The 23,934-nt window shown below is 44.0% G+C and overlaps 1 protein-coding gene across 1 annotated transcript in view; it reads right to left on the reverse strand.

The window, feature by feature from the left end:
• Window positions 1-4,360: 4,360 nt before the first annotated feature.
• The window catches only part of TIMM21 (translocase of inner mitochondrial membrane 21), a 71,713-nt gene continuing 52,139 nt past the window's right edge, over window positions 4,361-23,934 (reverse strand). The window contains exons 6-7 of the mRNA XM_029587153.1: window positions 5,561-5,666; window positions 4,361-5,473 (exon numbers count right to left, since the gene is read on the reverse strand). Of these exons, the coding sequence (XP_029443013.1) occupies window positions 5,378-5,473; window positions 5,561-5,666 (202 nt within the window). The 3' untranslated portion in view covers window positions 4,361-5,377. The remainder of the gene's footprint in view (window positions 5,474-5,560; window positions 5,667-23,934) is intronic.

The following is a 23,934-nucleotide window of genomic DNA, read 5'->3' on the forward strand; positions in this document are numbered from 1 at the left end:
GGGGTGGGTTGGCAAACTTTCATTGGGAGGCTTGGGGGGGTTCTGCTACCTGAGCCTGCGCCCTTGTCTGAACTGTCTGGGACGAAAGACTGAAACCTACCGAAAGGTCAAGTCCTCTGAAAGGTTGCTCCTCTGTAGGGTCGAAAACGCTTGGATCCCCTAGCATGACCTCTCATGCCAAAGGAACGCATTGTCTTCTTCTTATCCTCCGGCAACCAAGGAACTGGCCAGTTTCTCAAACTTGCTCCCAAACAAGAGCTAGCCATTAAAAGGCAATTTCATAAGGTTAGCCTTGGAAGTTGCATCGGCAGACTGATTTCTCAATCATAACTGACACCTGGCCGCTATTACCAAAGTCACCCTTCTGGCTTAGGTGCAGAGTAAATCGCAGCCCGAATCTGTCAAAAAGGTGGCTGCTGGCTCCATAACTGTCCTGGAATTCACTCAAGATTCATCGACCTCCTGAGAGAGAAGCAAACAAGAGTGAGCCATCAGGGAACAAGAAGAAGCTATCTTTAAAGTCATTGCCATTGCATCAAATGCTTGCTTAAGGATGGGCTCAATCCTTCTATGATGCATATCCTTCAAGGCCACTCCTCCCTTCACGGGGATAGTTGTCTGCTTGGAGATGGCACAGTCAAGCGTGTCCACTTTCAGAAAATGCAAATGCTTTCTCGCCACTGGATCCATGGGGTACAAGTCTTCCAAAACGCGACCCCCTTTGAAATTAGCCTCCGGGGTGCCCCACTCAAGATCAATCAATTCTTGAATGGCCTCCGTAACAGGGAATAAACAAGAGGCTTTATGCAAAGAAACCAAATGGGATTTTTCTTTGGTTCAGACATGGATTCAGCCCCAGGTACTCCCAGCATCTTTAATGTCTGGGAAATCAGAGCCAGTAACTCATCTCTATGTGTTATTATTTGTGATGGTTGTGGGTGGATCCCTGGGCCTGTGGCAGATGACCACGCCCACGAGGACGGTCCCGAGAGGGGCCACCGGTCAGGCTCAGAATTTGGAGACAGCACACACTTAGTTCTTTTATTAAACTGAATTCTGGACTACCAGAGATGGCAGTAGTGAGCTAGAAATAGCCCCGGCTGGGCTATAGTCCCTCAGGCACTGGAACAGTGATTCCACGATGGCTGGGCTGTAGAGAAACTAGAGAGAGTGAGTAGGCAGGGTATGCAGAGTTCAGGAAACAGAACCTTGATGGTAACACTCACACAACAGTCTCTTAGAAGCAGCCCAGGAGCTGGAATGAAGGCAGGTCCTCAAGGAGCGAGTACCTGGTTCCAGGGATTAGCTCTGAGAGAGAGATGGTAACTCACTGGTGTTGTAGGCAGCAGTGTCTTCCTGGCAGAAGTTGTATTCAGTAGCAGGTCCGGGAATGTGGGCCCTCGAGGAGCGAGTACCGGTTCCAGACTGCGACCTGAAAAGCAAAAGAGAGAGCGAGGCCCCCGAGGAGCGGGTACCCCAATGGTGAAGTCCGAGGAGGCAGAGTAGCAAGGTACGCGGAGGGTGAATCCCATCCGCAGCGATACCTGGAGGAAGCTAGGTAAACCTTAACCTTTGCTAACTCGAATAGCTAGCAAAACAAAAGACCTTAAATATCTGGGGATGATGACATCATCACAGGGGGACGCCCCTGAGGTTCACGCCACAGCTGGTACTTGAGTTGGGGCCGCGCTACGCGCATGCGCCCGCCCTTAGGCATCAGGACAACATGGCGGGAGGCAGCGTCTAGCCGGTCTGGGGATGCCGGAGAACGGCAAGATGATGCCTCAGCAGCCAAACATCCATCAACGAAAGAAGGAGTCGCAAAAGAGGTAAGGTGGGCGGAGTGGAGATGTCAGGCAGCGACGGTCGCAACACTATGAAAGAACCACAATGTAGTCCTATAAGTTCCAGTCCCGGAGGAACTTCCCCATCCCCCAGAGAGTAAGGATCAGCTTCATCATCCATATCCCTATTGGGAAAACCTGCTGATCTAGGTGTACTTCGGTGCTTAACAGTAGTACCGGGCGAGTGAGAGGGCACCACCTGCGACTCTGACCTGGCGAGTTTGGTCAGGCCTGAGGGCTGCGCCTAAATGATTGCAATCTTTGAAAAAATTCTACCCAAGAAAAGGCAGATGGATCCATGCCAAAACCAGAAGGCACCTGTGCTGTGCCCTCTGAGCTGCCTTTGCCTGCTGATGAACCAATTAAGGGACTTCCAAGGTCAGGCGCCCCTCCTGACATGTCTTTACCCAGGCCCTCATGAGGCTGAGAAGAACCTGGTTTAGTAAAATCAGACAAAGATATTTCTCCCTGAGCTTCTAAGCGGCGTTGGCACAAGTTAAAAGGCATGTCAGGCTGAGATGCCTGAATATGACAATCAGCTCAGAGGGAAAGGCGCTTAGGTTTCTTAGCTATTGGCGCCATCAGTCTGACACTTAACAGGCAACTAAAAAGGTGTGTGTCCAGCTGAATTTGCGCTGTAAAATATGTGTCCAAAATGCATGCGTCCAAAGCTAGGCGTCCCAAAACCTAGGTGTCCAACTTAAACGCACAATCAATGTAGGCCAAATTGTGCATACAGCTAAGCGCGCACCTACCACAGACGCCACTACCACCGGGACGCCCAAGCAGGCTTCCAAAAACTGGACGTACAACCTGGACGCACAGCCAGGCGCACTTGCTCGAACTGATGGTCCTGAAGAGGTCATCCTAATATATAGGAAAAGGTGCGCAAAAACGCTGCTGCAGCTTACCACACACTGCACAGAGAAAAGCCTAAGAGTGGGGCCTAGTCCAAAGGGACTATTCAACCTACCAGACTATCATCCCTCAATCTTCTTCAGGGACAGGAATGAACATCAGAATGGTGCGCAGAGCATGGAGACTGGAGGAAGGAGAAAGCCTTACAAAAACCCCTCCTTCTCTGTCTTTTTTTTTTTTTTAATTAAGCTTTACCTGAGCTCAGCCCGTACTGGCTGAGTACAGAGACGATTCTCTGGCTGCGGGAGGAGAGGGCATATACCATCACCACCACACTCAGCTTCCTGCACCTGCTGCTTTCAGTTGTTTTAACAGCTAAGTCCACACCAGCTAACAAAACCAGCTACTGGACCAAGGCACTCATCTGAAGCACCCTGGAAATTACCTCAGGAATTCTCAACTGGGGGAGGGACCATTTGGTATCATCACAGGAGAGTGGGGTGAATTAAATTTCCTTCTTTCTTTCTCCTTCAAAAACCGAAACAATTCCCAAGTAGGGAGATGCATGTCTACCATCTGCTAGAAACAGAGAATACTGGCAGGCTTATGTCGTTGCAGGAGTATATATACTGTGATGTTAGTTTTGCTCCATCTCCACCTGCTGGTAGAGGTGCATAACCCGCTGGTTCTGAATTCATCTATCTGGGCACTAACTAACAGAAGTTGTAGAAAAATAAAGGTCATTGAAGGTGACTCACTTGACTTGATGAAGGGGAGCATGGCTCTCAAGAACTAGTCACAGATGTATTATTAGTCCAATAAAAATCATTACTTACATCTTGTTCACTGACACATTTTTATGTACTCAAGAGGACCAACACAGCAACTGTAATATTTTACTCAAAGAGAAGTTGGAAGACCAGGACCATGTCTTCTGGTCTGTATGACTTGCCTCCATGGTGAGACCGCACTTTGAATACTGTGTACAATTCTGGTCGCTGCATCTCAAAAAAGATATAGTTGCAATGGAGAAGGTACAGAGAAGGGCAACCAAAATGATAAAGGGGATGGAACAGCTCCCCTATGAGGAAAGGCTGAAGAGGTTAGGGCTGTTCAGCTTGGAGAAGAGACGGCTGAGGGGGGATAGGATAGAAGTCTTTAAAATAATGAGAGGTCTTGAACAGTAGATGGGAATCGGTTATTTAAACTTTCGGATAATAGAAGGACTAAGGGACACTCCATGAAGTTAGCAAGTAGCACATTTAAGACAAATCGGAGAAAATTCTTTTTCACTCAACGCACAATTCAGCTCTGGAATTTTTTGCCAGAGGATGTGGTTAGTGCAGTTGGGTTTACAAAAGGTTTGGATAAGTTCTTGGAGGAGAAGTCCATTAACTGCTATTAATCAAGTTGACTTAGGGAATAGCCTCTGCTATTACTGGCATCAGCAAGCAGCATGGGATCTTCTTAGTGTTTGGGTACTTGCCAGGCTCTTGTGGCCTGGTTTGGCCTCTGTTGGAAACAGGATGCTGGGCATGATGGGCCCTTGGTCTGACCCAGCATGGCAATTTCTTATGTTCTTATGCTCCAAAACAAAGTTCTATCAACTTCACGAAGCACAATTCGAAATGTAAAATGCTAGAAAACCACAATTTCAGAAAGATTTATCCATCCATTTTAATTGATTATTAAATACAATCACAGATTCATTGCTCATAAATGACAATTGTTCATTATTTATGAAACACACATGCAAACAACTCCTTGAAATTGTCAGGTTTCTACCCTCAGTACCTTCATATATCTTGTCTTCCTGAAAAGGTAATATACATGATTACAAAAAATAAGCAGTAAAAACTGGAAGAAATGTTTAATTTGAAATAGATTAATTTTACCAGGAACGTATGGTCACAAATGCTACCAGAACAAAAAGGTGATCTGGTCAGACAATAAGGAATGACATCAGAACCTGGAAATTGTCTTTTCTCTATCCTGTTATTTAATTTTTTTGTTATTAGAGCCACTATATATATTCTTTCTTCTTTATTTTAAACCACCAAGGAGATAACTTTATAAATAGTTTTCCTAAATTAGGCAGCAAATACACACTTAAATTATACAAATTTTCAAAGCAGACATGCACACAAATCTACTTTGAAAATTATCCCACCAGATTTACCTGCACAGGACCCCTGCTATTATATAGGTGAAAAATTTGAGAAGTATGTGCAAAAGTCCAAACCCCTTCCCAGCTTCCGCTCAGTCTGGGTAAATGTACACATGAACAGGTAGCACGCGTTTAAGATTACCCACTTGTCAGGAGGGCAGTTTTGTAAAAGGTCATTTCTGTGGATAAAAGCACAGTTTTATCCACAGAAATGCCTTTGAAAATTGCCCACTTTATGAATTACTTTGGCAAATCATTTATATATTTTTTATGCCAATGACATTTCCTGAATCTGATAGTCCTTTTTTATATTTCTATTATGAGTGAACATAATTCCAGAAGACAGTTTGAGCCCTACTGCATAGTATATTCAGATTATATTATATATTATGCCTGGCTTACTATCTATTTCCAAAGACAGGCCAACAATTACAGTGAGCTGTAAACTGATTGTATTTCATTCAACACTCTTAGCATAGACACTTCAGATGCTTCTTTTAAAATGTCCTCAGTAACGGTTGTCTTCAATGACAATGGTCCTTCTGGGGTAGGTATCAATTTCCACAAATATGTAGCAGAATTCATATTTCCCACTTTCTGGGTTCTGCAATGAGAAATAAAATGTGCTTGGGGAATGGAACAGGTAATGCTCACGGGCTGGTTTATGAGGGAAAAGACAATGCACGTCTACCTCTTTCACTTCAAGGTGCACTGTTCCTTGCTTGTTTGGTTCTGAGCCTTCGATGTAGAACTTCAGGCGAATGTACTTTAGGCCATCCTTCACATATTCAAAGTGACTGCAGGAGGAAAAGCGGCAGGGTTTATGTTGGAAGAGAATTTTGCACAATAAAACACACTACTGGAAAATGAAAACTTAGCAAAAGGGTTTATAAGAAAATTCTACCCATCATATACTGCATAATATTTCCAAGGTACCCACAGAATTAGCAATACGCAGTGGCAAATTATCCAGTAAAATGCAAGCTTTTCAATATTTCCTCCACTTATCTGGCCAAAATTTAGCTGGATGATGCATGGGCATTCTACGGGTGCTCCAGGGTGGAACTCGGATATTCAGACTTATCTGGATAACTTATCTGGCTAACTATGGTCATGCCATACAGCTGCCCTAAAGTTGGCCAGATAAAGCGGCTGCACCACTGAATATCCCTCCAAAGTTAGCCAGATAAGTTTATACAGCTAATTTTGCAGTCTGGCTAGTGACTGATTACTGTTCCCACTGTACATAAAAGTGAAATATTTCTTTTTGTAACTCCTGATTCATTTTGTCCCCTTAAGTCAGTGGTATTCACTGAGGGCCCATGAGGGATGTAAGCAAGTTAAGTTTTCAAGATATCCCTAATGAATATGCGTAAGACAGGAATGCATACAGAGGTTGCATGCAAATCTATATCATGCATATTCATTATAGATATCCTTAAAACCCAACCAGTTTGTGACCCTCGAGGACTGGAAGTGATTAAAAGAACGAATTAAGACAGAGGTAAACAGCTCCCCATAATAACTGTCATTATTAATTCAAGTGCCCCTGTTTGTCAGGGCCTGAAAGGGAAATCTCTTCTGAGGCTGTAACTCTTATTCCTGGTGGAATTCTGCACACAAATTTAAAATTCTTCACACAAAAATAAAAAATTCTGCAGACATTATATTGGTCAAACTAACACAATATATAAATCATAGTTTTTGAGTAATTTAAAATGTAATAGAGAAAAGTTATTACTCAAAGATGCAGAGTTTTAAATATTTTGAGCAGAATTTCCCTAGAAGCATGTTGTAAGAGTGTCCCTTCTATCCTCTCTCCCTAGTCCCCTGGCCAGACCCCTTTCACTTTGCCCTCTCAGGCCCCAACTCCTCCATCTTCCACTCTCTCTCCCCTCCCACTATCTTCACTACTCAGCCCTCCACTTCCAGAGTTTGACTTCGCTCTCATACTGCCCCTGTCCCTTCCTCTCTCACACAAGCTCCCTCTCTCGCACACATACCCACATACTCAAGGTTTCCCTCTTGCACACATACCCAAAGATCCCTCTCTCACTCACACCCACACACACCTTCACACAAGCTCCCTCTCTCACAAACAAACATGCACCTTCACTGCCTCACACACACACACATTAGCAACCAATCTCTCTTCACATTCACACACACCATGGCAATCACCCTCATACCGACTCCCTCTCTTACACACACACACACACACACACACACACCCTCTTGCACACAGGCTCCCTCTCTCTCACACCAACACACCACGTCACACAAGGCTCCCTCTCAGAAACATACACACTTACTCCCTCACTCATACGCACTCTCTCACAATCTCCCCTCACACACACACACACCCATGGCATGCACCCTCACTCAGGCTCCTTCTCTCTCTCTCTTTTGCAAAAGCACCTATGCATCCTCACACGTTCCCTCTTTCACACAAATACAAATAGCACCACTAATACCATACATTATCCTGTGAAATCTGAGGTTCACCATGTAAATATTGAAGTTTTTACATCTTACATGGCTAGTGTTAATATTTAAGCATGCAATTGTCTGAATACCTTCACAGGGTATACTCAGCAGAGTTTTCATTAAAGAAGACAGATGTTTCAGAACTACCAGTATCCACTATAATAACTCACCAAGTCTTTCAATATCTCTTCAAGCCACATATCATATGCATTTTCTAAAGTAGTATAAGACAGGAGGCTTTAAAGGATCATCATGCATGAGAAATACTTATAATTGCTTTAAATTTAGAATAAAGGAGTTGAAGGGTATCACAATACAGGTCAATCCACTGTTGAGAGTCTAAAATGAGGTTTATTATTTAGGAATGTACCAAAGGTGTTACATTGTATAAAGAAGAATCCAAAGGTTGCTAGCAGAGATCCCAAACATGATCTCTGCTAGCATGAATCGTGATTTGCCACAGGGCTGACTCAGGGGGAAGCCCTGGTACAAAATGTCATAAAAAAGTCCAAGGCAAAAGGAGAAATAGTGAAACAAGGCAAAGGTTTTATAGGAAACCTACTGACAAAAACACTCTCCTCCACTATAATAGTTGTCACCCTCGATCTCTCAGACAGAATATCCCTACTGGACAGTTTTTCTGACTTCGTTGGCTATGTTCATCTCATGCCGACCTTTTAATCAAAAGCTCATATTATGTCCATAAATTCTCTCTCATGGGACTACCAACCCCGAGTGGTTAAAAAAGCTTTCAAACGTACTTTTTAAATCAGTCGCAACCTTCTTTTCATAGGACACCAAGATACTGAAACAGATCCAGCTCACACCGAGATACTGAGACAGATCCAGCTCTGTCCTCTTTTCTCTCGTAATTCACGAGTCATCTGGGAGATAGCCATCTGGGAGAAAATGGGCAGTACTATCTCCTATACAGCTTTTTAATAATTCTCCTCGTTTTGAATTTAAATGCAAGCATAATCTCTGCGACTCCCTGGTCTTATCAGATCTACTTCCTCTACCATCTCAGGATTCTTTTAGTGTTACTGGTCACAAATCATGCGCTTCATGTGCTGCTTGCAGCTGTCCAATAACTATTTCAGAATTTACACATCCATCTTCAGGATGCTCTTATTCCCTTAAACACAAATACTGAACGTAACTCCTTTGGGGTAGTTTATATGATCTCTTGCCGTTGCTCTCTTCCTAATGTTGGCCAAACCACGTGCAAGATGAAAACTTGTATCTTTGAGCATTGCAGTCATATTTGCACTTCCCGTTCCATAGTTCCTTTAGGGGCGGATTTTAAAAGCCCTGCTCGCGTAAATCCGCCCGGATTTACACGAGCAGGGCCTTGCGCGCCTATTTTCCATAGGCCGCCAGCGCGCGCAGAGCCCCGGGACGCGCGTAGTTCCCGGGGTTTTTCGAAGGGGGCGTGTCGGGGGCGGGGACCGGATGACACGGTGTTTCGGGGGCGGGGCACGGCGTTTCGGGGGCGGGACCGGGGGCGTGGCGCCGGCCCGGGGCGTTCCGGGGGCGTGGCCGCACCCTCTGGAACCGCCCCCGGGTCGGGTCTCGGCGCGCCAGTAGCCCGCTGGCGCGCATGGATTTACGTCTCCCTCCGGGAGGCGTAAATCCGTGGATAAAGGTGGGGGGGGGTTTAGATAGGGCCAGGGGGGTGGGTTAGGTAGGGGAAGGGAGGGTAAGGTGAGGGGAGGGCGAAAGGAAGTTCCCTCCGAGGCCGCTCCGATTTCGGAACGGCCTCGGAGGGAACGGAGACAGGCTGCGCGGCTCGGCGCGCACCGGCTGCCCAAAATCGGCAGCCTTGTGCGCACCGATCCAGGATTTTAGAAGATACGCGCGTATCTTATAAAATCCAGCGTACTTTTGTTTGCGCCTTGTGCGCGAACAAAAGTATGCGAATGTGCTGTTTTTAAAAATCTACCCCTTAGTGTCTCATTGGCTTCTTTCCAACCATCTTATCACTGATTTGAAAAATTTGGTACCTGAATTGTTCCCCACCCCCTGCCATCATGGCAGTAACTATGATGCTTTTCTACTGTACCGGGAACAGCACTGGATGTATTTGCTCAAAACTGTACACCCGTTCAGTCTCAATCATGAGACTGAATGGCTGGCATGCATTTAACTTGTCCTGAATGGTCTCGTCCTGATATTTCCTTTTTTTCACTAGCTCCCATTTACAGCTTCTTGATTAGTTCCTAGATATCACATGATCTTTGGTGCCCTTTTTGTATGTTTATAAGTTCCTTGGTTTATATCCTTTCATATTCACATTTTTCTTTTGTTGGCTGTTCATTTTAAATTCCTTCCTTTCTTTGTTACAGATGGCACAATCAAATTGTTATTGCTCTCTTGTGGCTTAATTTTACGTTGCCTTTAACACACACAATCTCCATTTGATCGTACATGTAAGTGCTCAATTAATGTTAAAGAAAATCTTTAATACTTTGTTACCATATGGGATCTTTGCCTCCTTTCACTGTTTCGCCTTTTGTCTTATAGATGGTTCCTTCCCCTCATTGAGACAGCCCTGTGACGAAACAAGGCGTATTGGAGTTTGGGATCTCTGCAACTTTTGGATTCTTCTTTATACAATGTAACACCTTTGGTACATTCTTAAATAAGACTCTCAACAGTGGATTGACCTTTATTGTGATACCCTTCACTTCTTTTATCTACATCAGTCTGGGTATTCACTTTTGCTCCTGCTATTGCTTTACATTCAGAATGAAAAATCTAGAACTTTATTTTTAACTAATCTAGAACCAGATTTTTACTCAGTACTTGAGAAGTACATGTTGAAATGGGTGTGGAAGACAGAAAGGCACAGCACAATATACATGCCTAGATTTGTTAATAGAAACCACCAAGGTAATACTCACTGAGGGTAGATCATTCAATAGGTTCTCTATACCTATACAATAACATACACATTAGAGAACACACAATTCTTATAACACATCACACATCAATCCGTGCAAGCATTTTTTATTATTGAGACCACATAATAAAAACTCTGTCTAGACAATAAATACTATCTAGCTCATACACTCATTCACAACCATACCATTCAACCACTAAAACAACACATAGTATATTTTATAGCGTCCACAAACATATTGTTACATATTCATCAACTAGTAAAAAGTATGGAGTTACAGCTCAAAGATACAATAAACATCTCTAAATTGTAAACAGTATCATGTGCAGATATTCTAAATAGTCTAATCAAAAAAATTGAACAAATCACACCGTCAAAGAGTTTTAGACCGCTGGATATTCAATGTCTCATCACTTGAAAGCTGACACATCCCATAGATTCATCCAGTATCCAAATATAGAATCAGCACTGTCCAATGGACTCATCCGACAAGGGATCCTTGTTTCACCCGAAAAAGATGGGCTTCTTCAGGGATACATTTTCGCCAAAACTATACTCGCCAACAATTCCACTTAAAGCAAAAACACGATACAATTAAAATATCTGCTCATAAACAACACAAACAATCTATATCCCATTCAAACCATAAATCTTACTTACCACAATGTCCATACATTCACATTACTGAAACCCCTAAATCCTCATGTCTCAAGATTAATTTCACCTCTTCAAAGAATGTTTAATCACATTTAAAGAATGCTTCATAGATGGTACTTCAAACTATTACTTCCAGTCGCAGAAACTGCAACCAAAAAGATAATTACAAATTAAAATAACCAGAGAAAATAAACACGCTTACCTGAGCAAACGCCGAACAGAGCACGTACTCGCGTCAAAAACCGGAAATGATGAAATCATCCCACAGGTAGTGACAAAAAACACTGTCTACCCGCACTCTTATATAGCATGAGATTCATCTCCTTAAACCATTAATGAACCCAATCTGCCCCTTCAATCAAACTAACACCTCCACAGGGGAAAAAAAGACTCATCAAACATACACCCCCAATCGCCATCTACTAACTTAATCAAAGGAACACTGTCCATTCAATCAGGCCATTAAGTCTATGGGGGGAACTTGTGTTCCATTCATATATAAATCTTTGTTCAACACGTCTCAAAATAATGAACACGGACATAAAATTACGTACACTACTCCTACAGTATCACAAGTAAACAGATCTGGAAGTATATAAGGATGTTTCAAGTTGGGATGTTGAAACCTCTGTACAATCAATGCATGACAGCAAATTGAACAAGAACCACACATTTGTTGACCATAAATCGATCCGCAATTTTATGTCCGTGTTCATTAAAATATATATTGGACAAACTACAAGGTCTGTAAGGACACGCATTATTGAACATAGAAGTAGGATCAGATTGTGTAAGGAAAATGCTCCTTTAGTTAAACATTGGATGGATAAAAAACATGGTGTGGACCAACTGAAGTTTTATGTGGTTAAAAAAGTGGGTTTAGAGCTGGGGGGTGATTTATCTCTAATTTTGAGATGTGTTGAACAAAGATTTATATATGAATGGAACACGAGTTCCCCCCATGGACTTAATGGCCCGATTGAATGGACAGTGTTCCTTTGATTAAGTTAGTAGATGGCAATTGGGGGTGTATGTTTGATGAGTCTTTTTTTCCCCCGTGGAGGTGTTAGTTTGATTGAAGGGGCAGATTGGGTTCATTAATGGTTTAAGGAGATGAATCTCATGCTACATAAGAGTGCGGGTAGACTTTTTTTTTTGTCACTACCTGTGGGATGATTTAGTCATTTCCGGTTTTTGACGCGAGTACGTGCTCTGTTCGGCGTTTGCTCAGGTAAGCGTGTTTATTTTCTCTGGTTATTTTAATTTGTAATTATCTTTTTGGTTGCAGTTTCTGCGACTGGAAGTAATAGTTTGAAGCACCATCTATGAAGCATTCTTTAAATGTGATTAAACGTTCTTTGAAGAGGTGAAATTAATCTTGAGACCTGAGGATTTAGGGGTTTCAGTAATGTGAATGTATGGACGTTGTGGTAAGTAAGATTTATGGTTTGAATGGGATATAGATTGTTTGTGTTGTTTATCAGCAGATATTTTAATTGTATCGTGTTTTTTCTTTAAGTCGAATTGTTGGCGAGTATAGTTTTGGCGAAAATTTATCCCTGAAGAAGCCTGTCCTTTTCGGGTGAAATAAGGATCCCTTGTTGGATGAGTCCATTGGACAGTGCTGATTCTATATTTGGATACTGGATGAATCCATGGGATGTGTCAGCTTTCAAGTGATGAGACATATTGAATATCCAGCGGTCTAAAACTCTTTGACGGTGTGATTTGTCCAATTTTTTTGATTAGACTATTTAGAATATCTGCACATGATACTGTTTACAATTTAGAGATGTTTATTGTATCTTTGAGCTGTAACTCCATGCATACTTTTTACTAGTTGATGAATATGTAACAATATGTTTGTGGACGCTATAAAATATACTATGTGTTTTAGTGGTTGAATAGTATGGTTGTGAATGAGCGTATGAGCTAGATAGTATTTATTGTCTAGATAGAGTTTTTATTATGTGGTCTCAATAATAAAAAATGCTTGCACGGATTGATGTGTGATGTGTTATAAGAATTGTGTGTTCTTTAATGTGTATGTTACTAGATTTGTTAATAGGCACACTTAGCCTGTGCCTAGGGTGGCACAAAATCTGGGAGCAGCCAGATGTGTACGGAGCAGGAGAGAGACCTTGGGGTGATAGTGTCTAACGATATGAAGTCTGCGAAACAATGCGACAAGGCGATAGCAAAAGCCAGAAGAATGCTGGGCTGCATAGAGAGAGGAATATCGAGTAAGAAAAGGGAAGTGATTATCCCCTTGTACAGGTCCTTGGTGAGGCCTCACCTGGAGTACTGTACTGTGTTCAGTTCTGGAGACCGTATCTACAAAGAGACAAGGACAAGATGGAAGCGGTACAGAGAAGGGCGACCAGGAAGGTGGAGGGTCTTCATTGGATGACATACGAGGAGAGATTGAACAATCTAAATATGTACTCCCTGGAGGAAAGGAGAACAGGGGTGATATGATTCAGACTTTCAGATACTTGAAAAACTTTAACGATCCAAAGACAACGACAAACCTTTTCCGTCAGAAAAAAATCAGCAGAACCAGAGGTCACGAGCTGAGGCTCCAGGAAGGAAGACTAAGAACCAATGTCAGGAAGTATTTCTTCACGGAAAGGGTGGTGGATGCCTGGAATGCCCTTCCAGAGGAAGTGGTGAAGTCTAAAACTGTGAACGACTTCAAAAGGGCGTGGGATAAACACTGTGGATCCATCAAGTCTAGAGGGCGTGAATAAAGAGGAGGCAGCAAAACACTGCACGGAGCGGCAGTAGCCACAGAGGCATTCAAACACTGCACGGAGCGGCAGTAGCCACAGAGGCATTCACGGAGCGGGATGCCAGTGGCCAGTAGTTGGTGTTCCACCTTCACGGAGCGGAAGGATGGAGGGCTGCTATCTCCAAAAAAAAACCAAAAAACAAAAAAATAAACAGGGGTGGGTAAGAGTATGGGGTAAGGGTGTGGCCTGCTTGTTACAGCGGTTGCTACCCCTAATTGAGCTGGACGTTCACTTGGATGCAGATACGTCGCTGCTCTCTAAATTGGTGGTGGGGTGGAGGGAAATGTGGGGTGGAGGGTACTGGAAGCCAATAGTAATAGGTGGGAGAGAAAAAAAGGGGAAAAAAATGGATAAAGTGCATAGCTTGCTGGGCAGACTGGATGGGCCGTTTGGTCGTCTTCTGCCGTCATTTCTATGTTTCTATGGCTAAACATTTGCTGCCTTTCAGTTGTGCTGAATCTCACTTAGCAGAGAATAGCCTCTCTGCTTCCTGATCCAGCTCCTCCCCTCCTGAGCAACCTACAGGGAAGAGAAGGTGAAAGGGGGGGGTGGGGGGGTGTCAACCTTGCACAGATATAGCTAAGGGGGTCATTTTGGAGAAGTCAGAAGGGGCTGAGTGGGGATCATTGAGGGGTGAGGGAAAAGACTAAGGGATGAGATAGGATTGGCTAGGGGGCATGTGTTTGTGAGTAAGAGAGAGGAAAATGAAGAAAAGGGTAATGTTTGTGTGTTTAAGAGAGAAGGGACTGGTTTTGTGTGTGTGTTTGTTAGACTGGGTGGGAGGTTGGAGAGGGGATGCAAAGGGGAGCAGGATTGGTAGGAACACCTGCCTCCTTTCAACCCCCCCCCACCACAATTCATACCTCTCTTCCTTTAACTTGGATTCTATCCCCCAGATCCTAGAACACCCCCCCCCCCCTTCTTCCTCTCCCTCTTTCGGGACCCTGGAAATCATTTGCCAACCCCTACAAATTCCTTCTTCCCTTCCTCAATCCCAGAACCTCCTGATCTTTCTTCTCTTCTCCCATCTTCAGCCCTCTTTCCTATTCATGTTTTCTTCCTTCCTAATCTTCTCACCCTTTCCTCCTTCTCTCCCCGTCCCAGAGATCTCCCCCCTGTACTTGAGAGCCCCTTTCTTCACCTAAATAAAAAGAAAATAAAATTATACAGACTCAAATCAGTTTGGAAAACTAAACTATTTTATTTGTTTAATACCTATAGTACCTAAATGCAACCCATTTTGAGATATCACAAAAGATGGAATATAAATAAAGAAATAAAATATAAAAGATGGAAATGTTTTCCAATTTGCTTAAGAATTTTCTAATACTTGTCACAAAATCTACCCCTGAATTGCCACAGGAAACTATGGAGCTGTACCTTAGACTTTTTGCTTCCTATTTGACCTTCTGGGAAAGGGGGGGGGGGGGGGGGGGGGGGGGTTTAAGTCACAACACTAACACTGCCTAGGGGTGGCAAAATCCTAAATCTATCACTGACAATATATTATTTAGATTTTTATGGTCCACTTTTCACACTTTTTTCAGCGCTTCAAAGTGGATTACATTCAGGTACTGTAGGTATTTCCCTATGCCCAGAGGACTTACAATCTAACGGGTAGATACAGTAAGGCCGCGGTAAAAACAGTGCGGCAGTGTCAGGCGCACCCTTCCTCCCCGCACCCACAGTTCTCTAGACCTAGCGCCTGATACAGTCTTCTAATCGCATGCAAATGCATGCCGCGGCTGTGAGGCGTTAGGGAAGGGTTATGCCTGCGCAACCCATTTTACTGTATAGGCGCTTAATACAGCGCCTATACAGTAACCTGGGTGCGCTGGTACCTGTCATTTCAAATGACATTTGAAATGACAGGCACCAGGAAGTGTAAAAAGTGTAAAAACCCAAAAACCTGTGTGTTATATAAAAAAATATTTAAAAAAATATTAAAAAATAAAAAAAAAATTTTAAATACCCGGAGGGCCGTGGGTCCAGGCGGCGGCGAGAAGCAAAAAAAAAGCGGCATCCGGGATCCGGGGGCAGCAGCGGCAGCAGGGGGGGAGCGGCATCCGGGATCCGGGGGGAGCAGCGGCAGCGGGGGGGCAGCGGGATCCGGGGTGTTCGATCGGGCGAGCGGGTAGGTGGCAAGAAAAGATGGCCGCCTGCACGGGGAAAGCGTGCAATTGGCCGCTGAAGACGTGACGTCACGACGTTTGGCGGCCAATTGCACGCTTTCCCCGTGCAGGCGGCCATCTTTTTTTGCCACCTACCCGCTCGCCCGATCGAACACGCCGGATCCCGCTGCCCCCCCGCTGCCGCTGCTCCCCCCGGATCCCGCTGCCCCCCCCGGATCCCGCTCCCCCCCTGCTGCCGCTTTTTTTTGCTTCTTTGCTGCCCCCGCCCCCGCTGCCGCTGCTGCCCCTGGATCCCGCTGCCCCTGCTACCTACCCGCCGCTCCCGGATCCCGCTGCTGCCCCCGGATCCCTGATGCCGCTTTTTTTTGCTTCTCGCCGCCGCCTGGACCCACGGCCCTCCGACAGGTATTTAAAAAAATTGTTTTATTTTTTTATGCTGCCCCCGGATCCCGCTGCCCCCCCGCTGCCGCTGCTGCCCCCGGATCCCGCTGCCCCCCCCCCCCCCCCGTAGTAGGCCCGCGCCTTGCTACTTTTTCGTTTTTTGTTGCTTCGGGAGGAGGGGACCGGACGGGGCTGCAGGAGACCGGACTGGGGCTACACCGGACGGCTGGACTGGGGACCAGACGGGTAAGCAATGTTTTTTTACACTACACTACACTAACTCCTACTAGGGGGAGGCGGTAAACTAGCAGGTTAAGGCCGCAGCAGAACAGCGGGTTACGGAGGAGATAATATCAGCGCCCGTTACAGTATCTCAGGGGAATAGCTAATTCCTTCATTATACAGCTTTTTCGTTCATTTACATGCTGAGTTTGTAACAACGTCAAAGGATTAGCACAAACTGGATATTGTGGGATCACGATATCATTCAAAGCACGCAAGTCATGAACAATTCTGACATCATTTTCTCCTTTTGGCACAGGGAACAAAGGAGTATTATAGGGTGACTGTGATTCCTCAATAATACCATGCTTTAATAGTTGTGCAATGTGTTTTAAAGTAGGTTTCATTAATTTTTCTTTCACTGGATAAGAGCTGACATTTGGCCCCGGCTCATATGGCATTGTCTTAATACGATAAGCTGGAGCTGACTTTGCCCTACCATAAGGAGCCTCGTCCGTGCTCCATAAATTTAAAGGTAACTGATCCCATTTCCATTCATCCGGGATTTCATTCTCCTCTCCACTTCCTATTGCCGTAACTAATGAAAGAAGGCTTTTAGACGTTGGAATTTTAAATGTTAAAGTCAATCCGAATTGGGTCAGTAAATCTCGTCCTAATAAATTTACAGGGCAATGTTCAGCAATTAAAAATTTAACAGCTGCCTCTCGTTTACCTAATGTAGTTTCAATTACCACTGGGGTTAATTCAGTTAAATGTTTCTCACTAGGCTTTCCATCAAAGCCAATAGTCGTATTGGTTTCTAGGGATTTTTTCACAGCATGTGGCTTTACACAGATAACAGGGCACCCGTATCAATTAAAAATTGCATTGGAATCTGTTGAGGACCTACTAACAATTGAACAAATGGTTCTGAGGTTTGTAAAAACACAGTATCTCCCTGTATAAGCCCTTCATTCCCTACAGTTTGTCAGTAATTACCTTGGTCCCACACAGGGAATTGTGAGGGCTGTTGGCCAGATTGCATCTGGTCTGGCGCCGGGGGCGGAGGCGGAGGTGGCAATGTCTGCGGTGGGAATGCCTGCACTGCCTGTTGTGCGGTACCCTGAGCTCCTGGAAACCTACATTCGGCTGCATAATGACCGAAGGACTGACAGTTCCAGCACTGCACATGAGCTCTTCTATCTGGAGACGGTTTATTCAGAGTCCCTCGTGCGAAACCTCTGCCGCCCCCTCTTCCCCTTCTCATCCGTCTGCCACGGGGAAAATATGAGGGATAACCCCCTTGATACGTTCTGGCAGGCATAAACTGTGGTGGACCTTGCATGATATAACAATCCTGGATATTAGTGCCTTGTGGGCCGTCCTTAACCTGAGTTGCCAGAGCTTTAGAATTTTTCTTTTCTAAATCTGCTATCTGTAATGTCATGAGCTTATTGGACATCTTTATTTGCTCTTTATTAGAAGCTCCAATCATTTTCACGTGTACCGAGGAAAAGTGTAGAAGCGTGGCTCTGACCTCTGGCCACGGTTTAGTTGATAATGCTACCACAGTATTCAAATTATTCTGCATATTGGTTGGTAAAGTAGCATAAAATAAATGCAGAAACACAGGAATATTTGGCTGTATATCAGCATTCTGTCCAGTCTGTGCCTTATACTTATCCATACATTTAGTTAAATGTCCCGAGAAATCTTTGGACACATCCCATTTAAATGCCGTAATAGCAGTAAAGTCAATTGTTGTGGGATATAGGATATTTAAAGCATTAGCTAAATCAATTCTGTCTTGCCCTTGAAAGGGAAGACCATCAGCAGTGTGTGTCGTTAATCTGGGTCGAGCACTTACAACCGCTAATTGTTGTAAATTAATCCCACAGGCTGCGCATAATGCTTTAAAATCCCCTATTGCCAATTGTGTTCCAGCTGTGTTTGTATCAAGCGCCTCTAGCCACAACCGGGCTCCTTTATGTATGCTGGGCAGTTTTTGAACAATTGCACTAACATCAGTAGGAGTATATGGTTTATATGTGGCTACAGGCTGATTTTGAGCATCAGATCGTAGGAAAACCGGGCACTGGTGGCTTGCCGCCCTAGTGCCAAAACCGGGCGTTTTATGATAAGCTTTAAAATACTGTCGCCAAACTTTACAACCCTCTATCATGTAGTCATAATCCCGTGTTTTCTCACAATGTAATTCTATCAGTGCACACAACGCTTCAAGTTCACTCTCGGACTGTGGACCTTTCCTCAGGGCAAGGAATCTCTTCCACCTCTGCGTCTGTCAATGCTTTCACCACCTTGTCCCACCATGAGACACCAAATTGTTCTTCCTTATTTTCTAATAGCCTGCTATATATCCATTGCGTCACCACTCCTTCACCCCTGTCTGCGACTTCCTTACTCGGTAGTTCTACTGAACGAATCACCTTACAATATTCACTATCAGCCGACGCTTCAGATAATTGTACTACCCCTTTAATGGCAAAATCATGTCCCGCAGCTCCCCCACTTTCCAAATGTCTGATCCTTTGTTTCAACTCACCTATACTAGGGTATATGGCGTTCTCTGCTGCCCCTTCGAGTGCTCCCCGCAAAGGCCCATACCCCGCAGGGACTGGGATCAGGGGCTCAGGTGCAGCTTTTGGTTGTTTGGGTGGATGTTTCTCCACATTTGGCTTTTTAAATACCACACACGTAGTCACATATGGAGGAGGTTCCCCAATTATTGTCTGACCTCCCGGCTTATGGTCACTTTTAATCTCAGTAATAATTTTATTTCGTGCTTTTATTTCCACATCTGCATGGTAGAGATCTCCAGTGACGGAGAACAAGTTCCATACATGTAAGTGTTTTTTTAGACTGTCTTTCTTTTTTTTATCGTTTAAGAATTTAAGTAATGGAGCTAACTGGCTTACTTCCAATGACCCTTCCCTCGGCCAGGAGAGAAAGGAGTCTTTCAATGAATATTTCAGCCATTTTTCATTAATCTTATTTATCAAATCTTTATTGTGTGGAAATAAATTAATAACATGTTGGACAGCCGTGCATGCATCAGCACTATCAACATATAAGGTATGCAGCGTGCTAGACTGTCCTATTTGGTCTTCTGAAACCCGTTCTGCCATAGCAGAATCCCGTCTATGTTTCCTACGCACTAATAACTGGATATAGTAGCAAATGCAAAATAGACACAAAAAATATATACACGCTAATAGCAAACCAGACAATAAATACGAGAAAAACAACAAATGCTGCAGCGTTAAAACCTTTGGCGCCTTTTTCACAAAACTATCACCACAATTCACACAGGACCCAGCCTCAGCCGAGAACGTGAATTTAAAATTATCAGCACGATTCACACAGGACGCAGCCTCTGCCGAGAACGTGAATCTAAACCCCTTAGGTGCACCTTTCAGCAAGATTCACACAGGACTTGGCTTTAAACTGATTACTCCCTGACCACGGCTGATCAGTCCGAGTCAAGGAAATCCCCAAAGAACGTGAATCTTCTACACTGCACTACAAACAATCAGAGTTGCTCCCGCAAACATATGCGGAAAACTGCCCGCATTCTCCACCAATCTGTTGAAAATACCCAATGCAAAGTTAAATTGTTTAAAAGAACAACTCTGATTCTACTTTTCCTTATTATTATTCTTTAATGTAAATCATATACTGTGTATAAACAAACCGAGAGCGATACATACAGGAAAAAAAACAAAACAATATACTTACATTATATTGAATAGCACAGCGCTGGCTTTGGAAAAAACCCCCAACAACCCTTTTCTTGAGCCCTACTGTTTAATATATGTTAAACTAGCAAAGTCAGCAAAGCATCTGGTTTCTGCTTGCATGTTTTCACACCACAAATTTTATTGCTTTGTTAGTTTTGTCTCCCCCTTATCTCTCCCTTGCATTCCTTAGAACAGATTGCCTGCTTCGTACCCTTCAAAAGCCGTCTCTTGCTTCACCCTGTGTCTCACTTTTGTTGATTCTTTGTTGATTCTTCTGTTATCTATGAAGTCCTGCAAGAGTTGTTTATAACTTTTCCTGCAGAGTCTGGCATTCAAGGTTTCCGGTGTTAGCTGGTATTTTTTCCTTTAGCAGAAATATCATCAGTATATTCAGCAATGGTTGAGAAGCCGGGGATGGAACCCGGGCATAATCAGCAGTGCGGAAAGGGTTAGGTGTTTATTTTAGGAAGCGCTAAGGACGCGTGAAACTGGAGACTGTATTGCTGGATCGCCTTACTCGTCTGTATTGTGCGCTCCCAGCACGTTACAGACGGGGAATCTTTAACTGAACGTTACTGTATCGACCTGTAAGTTTGTACCTTACCTATTAGGGCTTCCCAAACTTATCCAGGGGACCCTACAGTCAGTCAGGTTTTCAGGGTATCAACAATGAATATGAATGTAATAAATCTGCAAATACAGCGTTCCTTCAGAGCATACAATTTGTTTTCATCTACATTGTCTATGGATATCCTGAAAACATGACCTGCTCTGAGGTCATTAGAGTAGGTTTGGGAAGCCCTGCAATACACGCTGGACTGAACCAAGTCGACGAACTCTGCTGAGATCTCTATTTTCTTCCTCACCACCTAAAACAAGTGTGTGTGGTTTTTTTTGTAAACATTTTTACTACTACTACACGCATATTCAGCTTCGATTTGACAATGGACAGGCTGTTGCATAAATAATAATTTATGCTTACTATATCCCACAGCAAACTATAATGAGGCCAATATTTAAAAAGATGAAAAAATGGATAAAACGTTACTTATCCGGCTAACTTTATCAGGTATCAGGGAGATTCAGTGGGATAAAGATATCCAAATACCCAAGGTAAGTTTAAGCTTAACCAGCTATATTCAAAAGAACATAGGCAGTTAAATAGTGATCTCATGCTTGAAAACAAAACAATCTCACAGGCTTGGCAGCCAGATTCCCCATCCCAATCTCACAAAGTGGGACCTGTCACCCTGGGCCTCTTCCACCCCCTCCCCCCCACCAAGCTTCTCCAAACATTGCCTAAATGTCTCAAGTGATTATAGGGCCAATTGTCTTTCCTCCCCTTAATGCAGTTGTTTAAAAATAAAAATTATCCCTAAGCGCTTATTATCCCCCTCCCCCATCAGAGCAACTCTTACCTTCTTAAAGTCCTTTGGATGCTGGGATCACAGTACAAGAGCGCCGCAAACCTGGTGGCCAAAGGGGATTGGAAGAGAAAGGGTTGGGTCCGTAGGGGAAAAGGGGCCAGAAGTATTTTTTAAACAACTGCTGGGGGGACACAAGAGGGAAGGCAATGATCTGCTTCATTCCACTTGACACTTTTAGGCAATGAGAGTGGGGCTGGGCAGCCTCATTTTTGTGACATTGGGGTGGGATGGGTTTCGGGGAATCAGACTACCAGGCCTGCAAGGCTGTTTTTATTTTTAAACATGCGATTGCTACATAGCCAGCTATATTCAAAAGAATAAAACCAATTAAAGTTATTTGGGCATACTTACCTGGATAATGTTAAACCTCCTCATGACCCTGTTTAAAGTTATCCAAATAACTCATTCAGCCAATTCCAAATAATTTATTCAGCTAACTCAACTCCATCCCAGAATGCCTCTGAAAAGCCCCTAACTTATTCAGCTACATTTTTTTTTTTTTATAATTGAAATTTTTATTAGAAGTGTGCATTGAAAATACAACTTTGTCAGAAACAAGCAAACAAGATACAACATAGGTATGTTATCAAAACAATCTATCGCCCAACCTGTGGTCCTTTGTACACCAACACACTTGTCTTTAAGTACCCCTCCCTCCCCCCTCCCTCCCATCCCTCCATATGCGTGTAAAGATTAGGTATAGGCTGTGTAGGTGGAGAGCCTGAAATACTGAAATTCTGAAAACTGCGGTAAGAATGTTATGGGAACGTGGATTCCGATGACCGCTGTCGTGTTTGCCAATCTCTATATGGCTGCCACACCTTCCGAGCTGAGGCTACTTCACATGCTCTAAAAGTACTGACACTGTCATGCAATAAACTGAGAGTTTGCAGCCTGTTGTGAATTTTCCCAAAAGCTATAGGCCCAGGCATTCTCCATTCCAGGGCAATCTGGCATTTTGCAGCAGACAAGATATATTGAACCAGTTTTCCCTGTGTCGTTGACAGATCAAACGGGAGATTCAATAACACTTGCTCTGGCTTGAGGACTAACTCGATCCCCAGAACTGCTCGGAGAAGTATAGCCACATCATCCCAGACGTTTACCAAATAGGGGCAGGTCCACCACATGTGATAGAATGTACCCTCTTCCCCACACCCCTTCCAACATCTGTTATCATAGGTTGACTTAAACTTGTGTAATCTAGATGGTGTGTAATACCAGCGTAATAATACTTTGTACCGGTTCTCTAGCAACTGCGAATAAGGTAGACCTGTCTTCGTGCAAGAGAATATCTGATCCCATGTTTCCTCCGACAGGGATCTTTGCAAATCTCTCTCCCACGCCTGCTGATATGCTGGTTTAACCTTGGGGTCCTTATTAAGGTAATTATAAACCTGCGAGATAGCTTTCCTCAATGTGTCCGCTTGATCACACCAAGACTCAAATTGCGTTTTGCCGAGTGTTAGATCCCCCCCACCTTTTCCACTTGAAAAAAGTGTCTGATTTGTAAGTATGAAAATATATCTCCCGATGGCAGGTCATAATCCGTCTGTAGAGAGGTGAATGGGATAAACCCGTCAAGTCTCCACAACCGGCCGAAGTTCCTAATTCCCTTCTTATGCCAATCTCCAAAAGTTTTAGATACCATACCCTGGGGGAATCTGGAGTTTGTTTGAAAGCTTGAGCTATAGTAGTACCGTCTATCTCCTGCCAGCGGTATCCTCCATCGTTCCCAAACCCTCAACGTATGAATAGTCGAGGTAGTAGCGTGGGCCATAATGGGGCGCGTACTCCTCGGCTGCCAAATCAAGGAACTAAGGGAGGGTACTCCAGCCATCATGCGTTCAAGCACCGCCCATTGTTTCTGTTCTTTTAATCTGAGCCAATCAAAGAGAGCCCTGATCTGGGACGCCACCCAATACCATCGCAAGTTAGGAACTCCCAAACCTCCCCGTGTCCTAGGCCTCTATAGGACTGCTCTGGACACCCTCGGGGGTCGTCGCTTCCAGATATAGGAAAAGATACGTTTCTGCCACCCATTTAGCAAAACATCAGGAATATGAATTGGGAGCGCCTGAAACAAATATCCAAGTCGGGGAAGAACATTCATTTTTACCGAAGCTATTCTCCCCGTCCAGGAAAGGTATAGTTCAGACCAGCGGTCTAAATCAGAAAAAATTTTGCGAACAAGGGGTGGGTAATTCAGCTGATATAGCTCTGCTGGGTCTTTACTAATATATACTCCTAAGTATTTTATTTTAGAGGGCGCCCACCTAAACTGAAACCGCTGTTTGAGGTCCAAGA

The sequence above is a fragment of the Rhinatrema bivittatum genome, chromosome 2 (assembly GCF_901001135.1).
Source record: "Rhinatrema bivittatum chromosome 2, aRhiBiv1.1, whole genome shotgun sequence".
In the NCBI taxonomy this organism is placed as follows: Eukaryota; Metazoa; Chordata; class Amphibia; order Gymnophiona; family Rhinatrematidae; genus Rhinatrema; species Rhinatrema bivittatum.